We start from the raw sequence: 17,110 nt of genomic DNA, 5'->3' as shown, positions 1-17,110 counted from the left end.
ACCGTAGTTTAATTATACTGTTAACACGGTGAGTGAGTTCCCTTTATGTCTCCGTGAAAAGGTATTAATGCGATGGCTGATGGTGTGCGTAACGCAATAGAATCCACACTTACCTATTTAAACAAACCTATTATGGTTAAAATGGTTAAAATATATTAAAAACCCTATTAATTATACTGTGAGTGAGTGATTAAGTATGGTTTTACGCCGCTTTTAGCCATATTCCACGGACATATTCTTCGGCGTGACAAGCGAACGCTTTAACCACTAGGTTACCCCACCGCCCCTTATACTGTGAGTGAATTCCCTCACGTCACTATGAAAATGAATTCATTTTTTGCTGTAGTTAATAAGTGTCCGTGACGCAACACTGTTTTAACAAAATTCCTATCTCAGAAATATTTACTACTCTGAATACATTTGATCATACATGCTTAACGTGAAGTTAATATCACATATGTATAGATTCATATATCATCCCAAATTAATACCGGAATAGAATGATGTCAAGTGTATCGTATTTATATATCGATCGGCCTTGAACAAGCCCATGTGCTACATCAAGAATCGCCATCGTATAATTGAGCTATTATTATATACCGCGGCTTTCAACACTATTCCAGCTATATCCTGACAGTCTGTAGATAAGTAAGTCTGAACCAGGAACATCAGTGACTTTAATCACGAGCAACGACCCATGCATGTGGCTATGTCGACACGCAATCAGAAACCTTACCGAGCCTGCCCACGCCTTTAGTCGACTTTACGACAACCATTGGTTACTGGACATCATTACATAATTCCATTCAATAATCTGTATAAGGTATTTACTGCACCTGAATTTTCAGAAATCGTGTAGCTTTTTAATTTACTCTTAAATAGCGAATTGTGTACACTACTACCAGGCAGAATGTTAATTGTAATGCGTTCGACAGTCCCCACAACACGAAGGTTCGATTCCAAAATGGTTATAATGGTTGTGTGTATTACTGATTGTGCCCATTCACAGTGTCATCTGGCGACGTTTCACTATTGCTAAAAGTGGCGTAAAGCCATGCTCACTCACTCACTCACTCACTCACTGACTCACTCAAGCATGCCGGGACTTCACTGCGGCGTACATGTCCCGCTGTACGAGTGAATGAAGTTTTATACCGAGCCCATCTATAACGTGCGTGATGAATTCGTCTCATCATGCACTTGGATACAAAGCAATTGAGGAAACCAGGTGCAGCAAACATCGCCGACATTGAAATGTGTTACTTCAGCCTTGAAATAGACTCATTTCTAATGCACTGCAGCATTGTCACCAGCACTAATGAATTTCCTGGCACGGAGCTGTGTCTGTATTAAAACCGAATCTTGTAAAGATGGGTCCTCCCACCACTGGTCTTTGTGCCTTGGCTTCGATGGCAGTAGTGTAGAGCACAGTTTGCACCAGTAAGGTGTCGAAGGAATACAACGATCAATAGGATATATGTAACGAACAATCGGTTATAACGAACAAAATGATACATATAACGGACAATGGGATAAGGGACAGTATGTTACATATAACGAATAATGGGATATAACGAACAATATGATACATATAACGAACAATATGATACATATATTACGAACAATATGATACATATGGCGAACAATGGGATATAACGAACAATATGATAAATATGACGAACAATATGATACATATAATGAACAATGGATATAACGAACAATATGAAACATATAACGAACAATGGATATAACGAACAATATAATACATATAACGAACAATGTGATACATATAACGAACAATATGATACATATAACGAACAATATGATACATATGGCGAACAATGGGATATAACGAACAATATCATACATATGACGAACAATATGATACATATAACGAACAATGGATATAACGAACAATATAATACATATATTACGAACAATATGATACATATGGCGAAGAATGGGATATAACGAACAATATGATACATATAACGAACAATATGATACATATAACGAACAATGGATATAACGAACAATATGAAACATATAACGAACAATGGATATAACGAACAATATAATACATATAACGAACAATGTGATACATATGGCGAACAATCAGATAATAGAACAATATGATACATATGACGAACAATCGGATATAACGAACATTGTGATACATATAACGAACAATCGGTTATAACGTCCTAAATAATATAATGCCCTCAACTATAATTGTGAAATGTTAATTTCTTAACCAAAAAACGAGCTATTTCCAAACTCCCCTTGGAGTTCGTAAAATTACAGAGTCGCGCAATGTCAACGAGGGACTGAAGCCCAATAGTGAACCATTGAACAGTTATATCACCAACGTGGCTTTAGGGTGATCTCTACCATGTCAAGTGACTCGAAAGCGCATGTTTATTCTTGCGCAACCTACTTGCATATACTCTTCATGGTAATCACTGTTACCTCCAAACACAGGAATCAATATATGTGTTGATAGAAACTCAACCTGCTGAATATTTCATACCAGTGACAGATCTAATTTGCTGAGCTATCAAAATGACCCTGACCCTGAGTGCATTATTGATGGGTTCATGCTTATGAACAGATTAGGGTGGGGCATCACGCCCTTACATGTGATACTGTTGCTGCGTCGGGGGGAAATGGACTTGTGTTTGTCATACGATCGCTCGCCCGTGAAGGATATATCGTGCGTGTGTTATACGGCCATGCCGTGTGTGTTAGATACATTTCAATATTGTGGCCGGTATCAAATTGTCATGTAGAATGTATTCCTGATCTAAGCAAAGTTCACTTCTCCTGTCGCTGTAGTACACACACATGGGCGGTTCTATCGTTGTGACACCCGCGAAGTCGAGGAGATTCTAAGCATACATGAACTGCACCAGGTCTTTGGTTAAATGCTTCTACACTACTGCCACGACACCTGGTGTTTTTGCAATAGGCGTGTATCGCCAACGACGTATAAATGAAATGCTATAATGATTACTGCAACGACACCTTGTGTTTTTGCAATAGGCGTGTACAGCCAGCGACGCATACATAAACTGCTATTACTGCCACGACACCTGGTGTTATTTTCAATAGGTGTATACAGCCAACGGCGTACTCACGAACTGCTACAATGATTACTGCCACGACACCTGGTGTTTTTGCAATAGGCGTGTACAGCCAGCGACGCATACATAAACTGCTATTACTGGCAGGACACCTGGTGTTTTTGCAATAGGCGTATACAGCCAACGACGTTCACATGAGCTGATATTACTGCCTCGACACCTGGTGTTTTTGTTTGTAATAGGTGTGTATATTCAACGACGTACACAGGAACTGTCATTATCTTAACGACACCTGGTGTTTGTGCAATGGGCGTGAATATCCAACGACGTACGCGTGAGGTGTTGGCCCGCAGTGTCGAAAATCTAAAATAGAGATAGTTTTGTGACTAGACAGTTCGGTAATGGTCATGGGTTTATACACTAAAATAGTTTCGACAGTTCGGTCGTGCTTGAAGATCATTGCATCAGGTAACACTTCGACACTTCGGTGTTGTGTAAAGAAAACGAGACGTATACATGTATTGCCACCGTTTAATAGAATTACTGTAACACGGATATAAATAAATGCCATCACTTATATAGTTTAAACACATTAAACCGTTTCGTATGGTATTATACAGTTTATACATAATGACATTGGTGTGAACTCCCTACGTTCTCGCCTTTTATAGCTACATTTACAATAAGCTAACGATAAGATTTACTCCAAATTTACTTATTTCCGTTCTAAATTCGTTTCATTTCTGATCTTAAAACTCTTAAATCTTGACTTTTATAATGCTTAAAATTCTTCTGATTTTGACTTTATAATCTAGGCAATAAGTTCATTCGGTACCGCTAAATGTTTTGTTATTCTCTTCTAATCCCTTCACATTTCCGACAGTTGGGCCGTGGGCACTGATGCGCCAAAATGGCCTTTCGACAGTTCGGGGGTCGGTCGGATAGCCTAGTGGTTACAGCGTTTGCTCGTCACGCCGAAGACCCGGGTTCCATTCCCGACATAGGTACGATGTGTGAAGCCCATTTCTGGTATCCCCTGCCGTGATATTGCTGGAATATTGCTAAAAGCGGCGTAAAACCATACTCACTCACTCGACAGTTCGGTACTAAACATTGCAACATTTCGGTTTCATCTTTAGAACTGCTATTACCGTCATGACACCTGGTGTTTTTGCAATAGGCGTGTTTATCCAACGACGTAAACATAAACCGCTACTACTGTCTCGACACCTGGTGTTTTTGCAATAGGCGTGTTTATCCAACGACGTACACATTAACCGCTCCTACTGTCTCGACACCTGGTGTTTTTGCAATAGGCGTGTTTATCCAACGACGTACACATTAACCGCTCCTACTGTCTCGACACCTGGTGTTTTTGCAATAGGCGTGTTTATCCAACGACGTACACATTAACCGCTCCTACTGTCTCGACACCTGGTGTTTTTGCAATAGGCGTGTTTATCCAACGACGTACACATTAACCGCTCCTACTGTCTCGACACCTGGTGTTTTTGCAATAGGCGTGTTTATCCAACGACGTACACATTAACCGCTACTACTGCCACGACACCTGATGTTACTGCAATTGAAATGTATATCCAACGACGAAAATGTGATTTGCTATTACCTTCACGCACCTTGTATTCTTGCAATTGGCGTGTATGTCAAGCGACGTACACATGAACTCATACCCTTTTCCTTCACGACACCTGGTGTTTAGTAAGATTAGTTTATACCGGGGGTAACATAAAGTGCAGGGTTCCTTCGTGACACCTGGTTTTGGGTGAACTACTTTTTATTCAAATATCTATACCTTAATGGGAAACTTTTACGACACCTGGACAGTATGTCCGTATATTCAGTGTACTGGGTTTTGGCAAGTGGACAGGTTTGTCAAATCTAAACAGTGACCATATTACATAGCAATTCTAACGTGTTGGCGACAAACGTCGTACCCGTGAATCTTTTCAAAATATGTTGACACATATTTTTTACACCACATTTTGAAAGGGAAAGTAAAGTCTTATGTTCCTTTCATCCTAAATACTCCATATAATATACACCTTATACATTGACTATTTTAATATTATATATCCATTGTGACATTTTTAAATACTATTAGATAGTTCTTAAATATTCAGTACAATTTCAGGGTACGCACAAATGCTTGAAATTAAACTCAATGGTGATTACAGGAAACTGAAAGAAGTAAAAAACAGCGAAAGTCCAAAATTCAGCTTGACATGAAGGACAGAAATGACAGATGGCTCCTGAACACCATTGCATGTTCTACCTTGAAACACCACACATCCAAGAACCGCATCCTAATTGATCTAGATTCAGGGTTTTAAGAGGATTGGGTAAATGTACCGTAGTCTATGATTTGACAGTATAAGTTCAATATACCAGAGAATCTACTTTTACACGTAGCCCTTAATGTCCGGTGTCGCAGAGATAACAGCCCTAATGACAGATAAGCATCCGAACTCTCTGATGTTAAGACGAGACATAGACCTCGTGGAGATAAAGATGCATCTGCTTGCAAATCTCCCTGCCATTCCGACACATCTTCTGTTTGCTCGCTCACGACATGGTTTGTTAAACACACACAGACACTGCCAGCTAAATTTATACATCCTCCCCTGTTTCACACAAATTGTCCCCCAAATCCCAGAACGCGCGTTAACCCGGACCCATAGCATATGAGACAGCTGGCATAGTGGCGGTAGTGTTGCATCCTGGTCTTGTAATCTCCATTCCTGGATAACGACGTGATCGAAGTCCGCAGCACCAGTCTCGGGTCCTCATGATCAAACTCCAAGGCAAAGCCTCTCAACATCAAATTGCAATCCGAGTCTCAGATGTGTGTATAGAAGGTTGGCTGGTGGTTTTTATACCTGATTACTGCTCTGGCTTTATGTCCAGGCTTCCATAGCGACAGTGCTTGTAAAACAACTACAAAGTAAGTTATCCTACCTCGCGAACAGTCTATGTTTGTACTATCCTGCGTTAATCTGGAGGCGTGTAATAGAGCCTAGATATATGGGCCTGTATAGCACCACGGGATCATTCCACTTTGCTGTAGTAATGAATTATCTAGAAATAATGTTGTTTTATCTTTTGGCTAATTACATTGTCTCTTGATGGGCGTTTTCTGTTCGGATTTACAATGTGTACCCCGGCTTCATACCTTCAGTCGATTTATTGTTCTCAACCATTGGATGACACATGTGAAGAAGTAGGCTGAGGTATCAGGGCGTTACAATTCAATCTGGTTCTGTGGCGTGAATGAGAATGACGCCGCCACGTGAAGGTCAAGTCAACATACCTGGTATACATGTCTCTTTAGTGAGTGAGTGAGTTGGGTTTAACCCCGCTTTTAACATTATTCCAGTTATATCACGGCGTGTCAGCTTAATGTGGAAGGAAAACACGAAGTGATGCAGGTCTCAGGCGTTTACCACTTCGGTGAAACCCACGAGCATGGGTATGGTGCTGACCTAGAAACATATCATTCGAACCCACAATCACAGGTTTCTGGCGTGACTAAGGGACGCAACTCTGCACAGCGAATCGCGGCGCCTTAGACGACTGGGCCACCCATGCCCCACATGTCTCTTTAAACACACTGGGTTGGGGCGTTTAAGTGGTTCTGATCTCATATGAAACTTTCGATTTTCAGTACAATTATTTTGTCGGAGTAAGAGATCAATGTTCGAAAGTGAGGGAGTGAGTGAGTGAGTATTGTTTTACGCCGCTTTAAGCAAAATTCAAGCAATATCACGGCGGGAGACGCCAGAAATGGGTTCCCACATATTGTACCCATGTCGGGAATCGAACCAGGGTCTTCGGCGTGATGTGCGAACGCTTTAACCACCAGGCTACCAGATCGCCCCAAAGTTTGAAAGACACAAAAATGACCAAGAGTAATATTTATTTGAACAATTGACCCGGAATTGACTAGCATATGAGGACACAACTCTTGAAAATGAAGGGACATAAGCAAACTACAGGTTACACAAGATCACATCATTTAGTTGTAGATTTAAAGTATGCTGCTCAAAAGAGGTTGAACACCTGATTTTTTCACGTGACTTTAATTAATCTGTTGTAGATGGAGTGAGTGAGTACGGTTTTAAGACGCGTTTAGCAACACGGCCGGGGACACCAGAAATGGGCCTCACACATTGTACCCATGTCGGGAATCGAACCCGGGTCTTTGGCGTGATGAGCAAACGCTTTAACCACTAGGCTACCCGACCGCCCCTGTTGTGTCTGGAGGGTATTCCAACACACAACCTTCCACCTGTGCGTGTTCTAAACCTGTTTTGAGTAGCATAGTATAATGGATGGTAGACAATCATTTCAGCTCTTACAGTCTTTGTTTCTAAAAGAAACGCATGGTTACATAGTTCACAGTCACGATGTACAAACGCCGAGTTCAGGTGATATGTACATAACGTCTGATTCACTCTGGGTATATGCTCAATTCCTGAAGGGTTAGTCGAATTACCTGTTATCTCACACATCAAGGTACGATGCCGAGAGAACAGCTGGGCGATAATGTACATGACATGATACATCAAGGCGATAATTAGATTAGTGAGTGAGTGAGTTGAGTACACATTGTAAATCCGAACAGAAAACGCCCATCAAGAGACAATGTAACGACGCTTTTAACAGTATTCAAGTTATATCGCGGTGTGTAAGCTTAATGTGGGAGAAAAGCCCGAAGTGATGCACGTCTGAGACGTTTACCATTTCGGTGAAACCCACGAGCACGGGTATGGTGCTGACAAACCTAGAAACATAATCGGGGCAAACCGGGATTCGAACCCACAATCATAGGTTACTGGCGTTCCCAAGGGACGCAACTCTGCATAGCGAATCGCGGCGTTTTAGACGACTGGGCCACCCGTGCCCCCTTTAATTAGATTACTTTCCCTTAATTCTTTCTTGAAATGTTGTGACAGGTCAGTATGGTCAATATATGTTAATGTGCTGTCTACTTGAAGGGGGATTACAATTCACTGCTACAGTGTAACGCGGTTAAATGTAATCCTCGAAACAAAACTACACTGTGATCTTGATGATGACGACGATGTTTGTTATTAATAGTCATATTATTATCAGCATAATTTTTTTCGAGACAGCCTCCATGGTCTATGGGTAGAACGTCCACCCGGGGAGCGGAAGGGTCGATCCGGGTGTGTGATACCGCAAGACGTTAAAAGATGGTACTTGTTGTTAGCCTGTCTGGCGCTCGTCATTTAGGGGCTAAAACAAGGACTGGTCGGCTCGGAGTCAATGTCAGTATTCATGTTAAACTGCAGCATGGTATCTCAGTGGGCTAGCACTATAAATCGGCATCAGTCCGGACTACTACAAGCAGCCACACACGCACGCACGCACGCACGCACGCACGCACGCACGGATGCACACGTTATATACCACTATTCCACCTCACCTGATCATTATTATATATCAAGAGGGATAGATTGATGTCATTACAGTCTATGAGTTACTGATGTCACTGCATGTTCGGTAGTTTTTCTACTGAAATCATTTAAAGTGACATTGAACATGAGTTGTTAAACCATTATTAGATATTGAGTTTAAAAAAAATAACATTATCATTCTATTGTTCACTAAACAATGAAAAGTCCTGCTTGATTAATTCCTCATTTTATCTAAATACATATGCCCGATAAAGTAACACAATTGTGCGTCTATTCCATTATCGGAGGATCCGTGCCCACGATTGATTTAAAATGGACGTGCGAACACTTTTACAATTAAATACATTAATTTTTGCTCATCAAACTCTAAAACAGTAATCATGTCGGGCAAAACTGTGTTGCACGCTGACGTTTTATACGTAAATTAAAGTACTCGACTACTAATCAATATTTAATGCCATTCAGACACTGCATCTGGTCCAGTTCACCATGAAACCCACGGTAGCGGTAAACTGCGTTATTTACGGGCAAACGTCGCTGTTTTCAGGACGATATCTGGTCATTAGATGTACCTTGGTGATTTAACTCAATGGCGGCCTGTCCCCGATACTTAGCAGAGGAAGCTACTCTAACATGACACATCTAATAGGAATCTGATAAATACCAACCTTTTTGTTCCGCAGAGAATGGGCTGGAGAAGAGCTTGTCAATGGAACAGCCACTGGGTCATCGAAAGGGGACTTTTAAATGGGCTCATCTGTGATAGAGCACCGTGAGGATGACACCGACTCTGGAGCAAGCTGGCAGAGAAGTGGGTTACAAGAAGAGGATAGAACAATAACCTGGACAAGCCGTGTTACGACTCTCGCAAGAACCTAGGGTGCACGTCGATTTAGGAGGGAATACCTGGATAAGCTGGATCATACTCATATTGATGCTGCTGCGGCTTAGTCCAATTGCAGAATGTACCAGCGAATAATATAGGATATAGGTGCATTGTGATTGTCAACGTTCGCGAATACAGACGCTTGTTCTTGAGACCGGTACTTCCAGTTGTTGCTCAACTTAACAAACACAATGTCAGTTCCCGGAGAGCCAGTTGAGACCAAGATGGGGCTATTGTCCATTAAAGGTGCTGCCACTGCCATTTCGTTCTTCCTCGGACTAGGGATGTTTCTCATGGCATTTGCTTCCACGGAATGGCTTGGTTTGGACGAGGGTATATCTATTTCCTTGTGGAAGAGCTGTTCCAAGGACTACAAGACACAGGTGTGGACGTGTGTGGCATGGGATGTCTTACCAGGTGAGCACATCATTCTTGTTTTAAGGGTTAACCACGTTACTCGTTTTGGCCGGACATCAAAATAGTCTAGTTTAGGGATGAAGTGCAACAAAATATCTTTGACCCAAGAAACACATTTTTTAAATGAGGATTTAGAAAGATGTTTATTTTACATTATTGATGTAAAATGAAATCACTGTCCTATCAGACAATCCTGACGTGAAAATGGTAAGAAATATAGGTATTTATTTGTCTATTTAATATATTGATGTCCGAGAGCAAATTGACCACATTTTCAGACTTTTAAAGATAATATGTGTGTACAATCCCCTTTTCTGGTTGTGTATATATATTATTCTTGGACGTGTTACCATGTTGCCATTGTCACTGACATTAGCATGGGGTACATGTAGCTGAGATGAGATATTTAGTTGAGTTCTTCCATGCGTAATGCGTGTCAATCTCTCTGTCATATAACAAGCACTGGGTCTGTATCTGGATAATCTTACTTGTCAATCAAATCATCGATAAAATTCGTTAATAAGGGAAAGCCACACTTAACTCTTTCTCCTCTAATTGTTATACACCCACAATCAATAACTGACCATGCCAATTACACGGAAATGGCACCTAACCTAACACTAATCTGCCAAGCAGCATGGAAATTGGAATGTTTTCTATTTCATGTAGATTAATTTGGTTTAATAAACAAACTAAAAAATAACACGAGTTCGATCTGAAGGTAAACAAAAGCACAGTATGCTTATTTAGTTTGAATTTGTTTGTTTGTTTGTTTAACGCCCTACTCAGCAATATTCCAGCTTTATGACGTCGGTCTCTATATAATCGAGTCTGGACCAGACAATCCAGTGATTGACATCATGAGCATCGATCCACGCAATTGGGATACGATGACATGCATCAACCAAGTCAGCGAGCCTGACCACCCGATCCCGTTAGTCGCCTCTTACGACAAGCAGAGTCGCTTTACGGCAAGCATGGGTTGCTGAAAACTTATTAGTTTGAGAGAGTACAATGGGACACATACGAACAACCGCATAGTTACATTTGTCTGTTAGTGTGTGTCTAGTGTCATTCATGTTAACATCACGAATGAAAACCGCTCGCATGTTTCGCTCTTATTTCCTCGATCTCATTAATTTGATGATTTGCCACATCTCATAACGTCTCTCACATATGTGCACCTGTGTTAGATTGACAGACCCTCTGTGATAGTATCCACAATATGTTGGTTTCTTGTTAATCAGGGGAGGAGGGCTATCTGTACCATTACTCTAACCCCGTGCGTGATTCGCACCAATCACTCTAGCATTCTCATAGACATCTTACGCAACCAGATATGTCTTCAGCCAAGTTGGACGAACACCCAGGAAGTATTGTTCCGTGACCATTGAAATTTCATTGCGCAATAGAACCTTGTTTCCCCTTCCCACAGCGATGCTGTGATTGCTAATAACATTCAAACATGACTTCATTTAGGAATTGTAATTAACTTTGTGTAATTTCAACTCAGAAATGAGATTCATTTGGAAATTACAATCCGTCAAGCAAGCGCCATGCTATTTTCATGTGAGTAATTACATAGATAGTAATATGACAAATCCGCCACAGTGATCCCTTTGATGGTAATGTAATTAGAAGAAGTATTGCCCAACGGCAGATTCCATGCTTGTTCTATGATCACAGATACTGTTATGATCTGTCGCTCCTTATTCATTCAGAACCAAGACTAGACTGGGACAGTCTTTATTCCAATTCAATAAAATATAATGTAAATTAAAGAATAGAACGAACAAAACCCTAGAAATATGAAACAATAGAAAAAGAGCAATTAGAGACATTTGTCAATTTGGAACTCACCAATGACAAGGTACAAATCAGGGTTTTTTTTAAAAAAGTCGCTGAAACTGAGACTGCACCCAGTCCTATCCTGGCCCTGCGTCATAGTTTTCATTGCTGGCGTCAACCTAAGTTGCTGTCTTTATTCACATACACTGATGCATACTCGACAAACCCTTCCTGCCTCACGCAACCTTCTCTGTTTAGGCAACAGAGGGAACTATATTCTCATTTGACCTTTAAACATTCTAAAATTGACACCCCTCCACATTGCACAGAAATACTAAAGTTGAAACTCTGATTGACGCTGATGAAACCAAATTCATTTGACATTTGGTTTGTCACATGCTATCGTTAAACATGTCAGTGAGAGAAATAGATTTGATTTGATGTTTCGACTAAGTGTTCGTATTTTCAAATGCATCAGTCAGATTATCCTTCCCCCATGAGACCGCCTCCGTGGTCTAGTGGTAGAGCGTCCGCCTGGAGAGCGGAAGGTCCGGGATTCGATCCCCGGCCGCGTCATACCAAACGACGATAAAAGATGGTATTTGTTGTTACCCTGTCTGGCGCTCGGTATTAAGGGGCTGAAACAAGGACTAGTCGGCTCGGAGTCAGAATACTGTCTCTGAGTGGGGTATTCATGTTAAACTGCAGCATGGTAGTGTGCTGGCACTATATATTATTATCAGCATATTTTTTTTCGAGACAGCCTCCATGGTCTATGGGTAGAACGTCCACCCGGGGAGCGGAAGGGTCGATCCGGGTGTGTGATACCGCAAGACGTTAAAAGATGCTACTTGTTGTTACCCTGTCTGGCGCTCGGTATTAAGGGGCTAAAACAAGGACTAGTCGGCTCGGAGTCAGTATTCTGTCTCTGAGTGAGGTATTCATGTTAAACTGCGGCATGGTAGTGTGCTGGCACTATAAATCGGCATCAGCCCGGACTAGAACAAGCAGCAACACACACACGTGCATGCACGTTGCTATATAAGTGCAATATTCTTCGACGCGACGTTAAACCCTCACCTATAAATGCAGGGAAAGGGAAAAGGCGGCCCTGAAGACTATCAGGATAGTACTTTAATGAGCATACTTGGGACTTATACACTTCAGTAAAATAATAAAAGCTAGGATTACTGCAGGGAAACAACCAGACGTTTGATACGGGTACTATCCAGCTGTCAATGTACAGTAGAAACTATATTTACTTTGAGCAAAGAAAGATTATATGTACTTTTTGTCGACTTAAGAAAGACCTTTAAGTGTAAATAGAAAACGTCTTTTGCTCGTTTCCATTAACATTGATTTTTCCGATATATTCTCGAGTCATTTGAATCAGTATTGACACTGTGCTCCTTGTAGTGCCTTAAAGTTAGATAAACACTGAATACGACTTATACATATGTAGACCCTTGGTAGAAAACCATGGTTACAAATTGTACACGGTTCGCCCCAAATATATTTCGTGGCTTATCAGCACCATACCCATGCATGTGGGTTTCACCAAAAAGGTAAACGTCTGACACCTACATCACTTCTGGCTTCCCTCCCACTTTAAACTGACGCGGTGATATAACTCGAATACTGTTCAAGGCGGCGTTAAACCGGTGTCACAAATTGTAAAAATGTTATAATTTTTTTATTACATTTGGATATGCCTCAATATACCAGAATGTACGAGATCAGTAGGGATCAACGATCATGCAATCTATAGACTGTTCACGTCTACAATACCGACAGCCGAAATATTGCTGTGTCGTCAGTAGGGATCAACGATCATACAATCTATAGACAGTTCACGCCTACAATACCGACAGCCGAAATAGTGCTTTGCCATCAGTAGGGATCAACTATCATACAATCTATAGACAGTTCACGTCTACAGAACCAATAGCCATGCAGATCACATTCGAACAGAATTCTCTAAACAGCGTATCGTACAAAAGTGAGTGAGTTGGGTTTAACGCCGCTTTTAACAGTATTCCAGTTATATCGCGGCGTGTCAACTTAATGATGGAGGAAAGCCCACATTGATACACGTCTCAGATGTTTACCATTTCGGTGAAACCCACGAGCACGGGTATGGTGCTGACAAACCTAGAAACATAATCGAGGCGAACCGGGATTCGAACCCACAATCATAGGTTTCTGGCGTGCCCAAGGAACCGAACTCTGCACAGCGAATCGCGGCGCCTTAGACGACTGGGCCACCCGTGCCTCCGTATTGTACAAGAACTAACAGTCATAAGGCATGTTGGTCTAGTCGAAGTTTATATGCTACACCAGTGAATTATTTGCTTTTATTCAGTTATTCGCTTTAGTTTTTAATTGTAATGCGACCGCCTCCGTGGTCTTGAATTAGAGCGTCCGCCCGGAGAGCGGAAGGTCCGGGGTTCGATCCCCGGCCGCGTCATACCGAAAGACGTTAAAAGATGGTACTTGTTGTTACCCTGTCTGGCGCTCGGCATTAAGGGGCTAAAACAAGGACTGGTCGGCTCGGAGTCAGCCACACAAACACACACACATGTACATGCACGTCGCTATATAAGTGCAATAATCTTGGACGCGACGTTAAACCCAATTTCACCTCACCTAATTGTAATGCTTTGAAATGAGGAATGCTCTCAAAAGGGCTTGATGCAGGTACCAGTGGCATGATACTAACACCTTTCATTCAGCAACTAATACAAACCACACTGACATGTCTATGCCGAATACGGAGTTAAATTTCACCCACCCATCCACCTACCCACCTACCTAACCTGATAGTTCTTGGTTTGTTATCACCATAACTGTACCTGTAAAATCCACGACGTGCATCAGGTCGGGCTTTCTTTTCATCTTCAACTGACACCCCGTGAAATACTTTATCGAGGAGATGTCACAGCAAACTCACTCACCCACTCACTCCTGTTCTGTTTCAGATTTCGTGAGAGCGGCCCAAGGATTCTGCGTGGTCGGTATCCTCACCTACGCCCTGTCCCTGATGATCCTCGTCGCCTACATTACAGTGCCAACTCTACAGGAAACAAGAGGGGTTCTTATAGCCTTATGTCTACTAATATTTTCAGCAGGTGAGTTATATGACGTAGATGTAAATCGTTTTTTCCGATGTTCCTCGCAGGATTTATTTATTAAAGCTGGGAGATTTGTAAATATTACACGAGAACACCGAGAAAATATGCAGCCTACATAACGCTGAAGAAGAGCACAATTTTGTTTGCCCAAAATATGCAGCGTGAAAGGGCGAGTAAAATCAAGCAACCGGAGTAATCAGTGTAACTGCAGCGTTACATGACGAGGTCTTGCACTTGCAACAGTAAAAGAGATTGGTCTCACCCACACGGAGTCATCAGTGTTACCGCAGCGACACATGACGAGGTCTAGCATCAGTAAAAGAGATTGGTCTCATCCACCCGGAGTATCAATGTTACTGCAGCGACACATGCCAAGGTCTAGCATCAGTAAAAGAGATTGGTCTCATCCACCCGGAATATCAATGTTACTGCAGCGACACATGACTAGGTCTAGCATCAGTAAAAGAGATTGGTCTCATCCACCCGGAGTATCAATGTTACTGCAGCGATACATGGCGAGGTCTAGCATCAGTAAAAGAGATTGGTCTCATCCACACGGAGTATCAATGTTACTGCAGCGATACATGGCGAGGTCAAGCATCAGTAAAAGAGATTGGTCTCATCCACCCGGAGTATCAATGTTACTGCAGCGATACATGGCAAGGTCTAGCATCAGTAAAAGAGATTGGTCTCATCCACCCGGAGTACCAATGTTACTGCAGCGACACATGACAAGGTCTAGCATCAGTAAAAGAGATTGGTCTCATCCACCCGGAGTATCAATGTTACTGCAGCGATACATGGCGAGGTCTAGCATCAGTAAAAGAGATTGGTCTCATCCACCCGGAGTATCAATGTTACTGCAGCGATACATGGCGAGGTCTAGCATCAGTAAAAGAGATTGGTCTCATCCACCCGGAGTATCAATGTTACTGCAGCGATTCATGGCGAGGTCTAGCATCAGTAAAAGAGATTGGTCTCATCCACCCGGAGTCATCAATGTTACTGCAGCGATACATGACTAGGTCTAGCATCAGTAAAAGAGATTGGTCTCATCCACCCGGAGTATCAATGTTACTGCAGCGATACATGGCGAGGTCTAGCATCAGTAAAAGAGATTGGTCTCATCCACCCGGAGTATCAATGTTACTGCAGCGATACATGGCGAGGTCTAACATCAGTAAAAGAGATTGGTCTCATCCACCCGGAGTATCAATGTTACTGCAGAGACACATGACTAGGTCTAGCATCAGTAAAAGAGATTGGTCTCATCCACCCGGAGACATCAATACTACTCCAATAGTAAAGCAATAATTCCAAGAGAAGAAGAGTGTGGCTGATCCAGGCAAGGGACGGTGTTTGAATGTTATCGCCGTCATTAGAGTCATTTAATTTGAAATCTCGTCACGACAACTTTCTTAGGCCCAATAAAATTGAAAATAGTAAAGCAGTTTATTTCAGTTGTGCTCAATACCTCCATTAACTAGTGAATACATCGACACGACAAGCTTTTTTTCATATTTTCATCATTGTCATTAAGATACATGCAAACATGAAATCGCAACATGTCAAACAAGTTATTTGTTAAACATCCCCTATACCTATCTATCAATATACATAGCAAATCACAAAGTACCATATCACTTGCCAGAACTCAATAACATGCTTAATTGTTTTCCTCGATCGTGTTCGATGTGGGCGGCAAACTTAATATTTGTTTACGATGGTTTAACTCGCCACCGGCATGATATGATCTTCCCATATCGATCCTTTTGAAAAATATTGACCTCTTTATTTGAACTGAAAACACAGTATTTACTTTGAGGCAATTAAGTGGCACTGTGCTCCTGCCAATAAAAGACATTTGCGATGACGTCATTCAGACAGTCCTTATCCAATAACTAGCCAACGAACGCCATTTGCAGGGTAACCAACATTCTCCTCAAAACCGGAACGTGCATCAAACCGCCGGACTAGTTAGGGTAGTCATCCTAATTAAGAGAATAACCCCTAATGCCTCCTGCGCTCCGTGGCCCCTGTCGAACTCCCCGCGTGTCTGATTTTGTGTCTGTGATGTTTGAAATGGTTGGTTATCAAAGAAGGCTGTGGGTCTCCCAGCAGATCCCAGCTGGCCCGGGACAATTACCTACTGCCGTACACTCCACGTCCGTAATGAAGTACGCTCAACTACATTGATCTGAAGACACGGGGATTTTAATAGCTTTTTCCTATTTCATAAATCGATGGCGGCATGCACCGCATACACTGCCTTTATTTAATTTCTTCTCAGTATTGGAAATCTGGTGAAGACGGCAGAGCAATCGATGGACCCAGTACTGATATCGG

At 41.9% G+C, this 17,110-nt stretch overlaps 1 protein-coding gene across 1 annotated transcript in view; it reads left to right on the top strand.

Annotated features, from left to right (window-relative positions):
- LOC139479717 (uncharacterized) overlaps positions 1–17,110 on the top strand; it is a 48,250-nt gene that overhangs the window by 21,348 nt on the left and 9,792 nt on the right. The window contains exons 2-3 of the mRNA XM_071262568.1: positions 9,226–9,845; positions 14,612–14,761. Of these exons, the coding sequence (XP_071118669.1) occupies positions 9,620–9,845; positions 14,612–14,761 (376 nt within the window). The 5' untranslated portion in view covers positions 9,226–9,619. The remainder of the gene's footprint in view (positions 1–9,225; positions 9,846–14,611; positions 14,762–17,110) is intronic.

Source organism: Haliotis cracherodii, unplaced genomic scaffold (assembly GCF_022045235.1).
Source record: "Haliotis cracherodii isolate W230 unplaced genomic scaffold, xgHalCrac1.p SCAF_4, whole genome shotgun sequence".
NCBI lineage: Eukaryota > Metazoa > Mollusca > Gastropoda > Lepetellida > Haliotidae > Haliotis > Haliotis cracherodii.
This window is presented reverse-complemented; position numbering and strand designations above follow the sequence as displayed.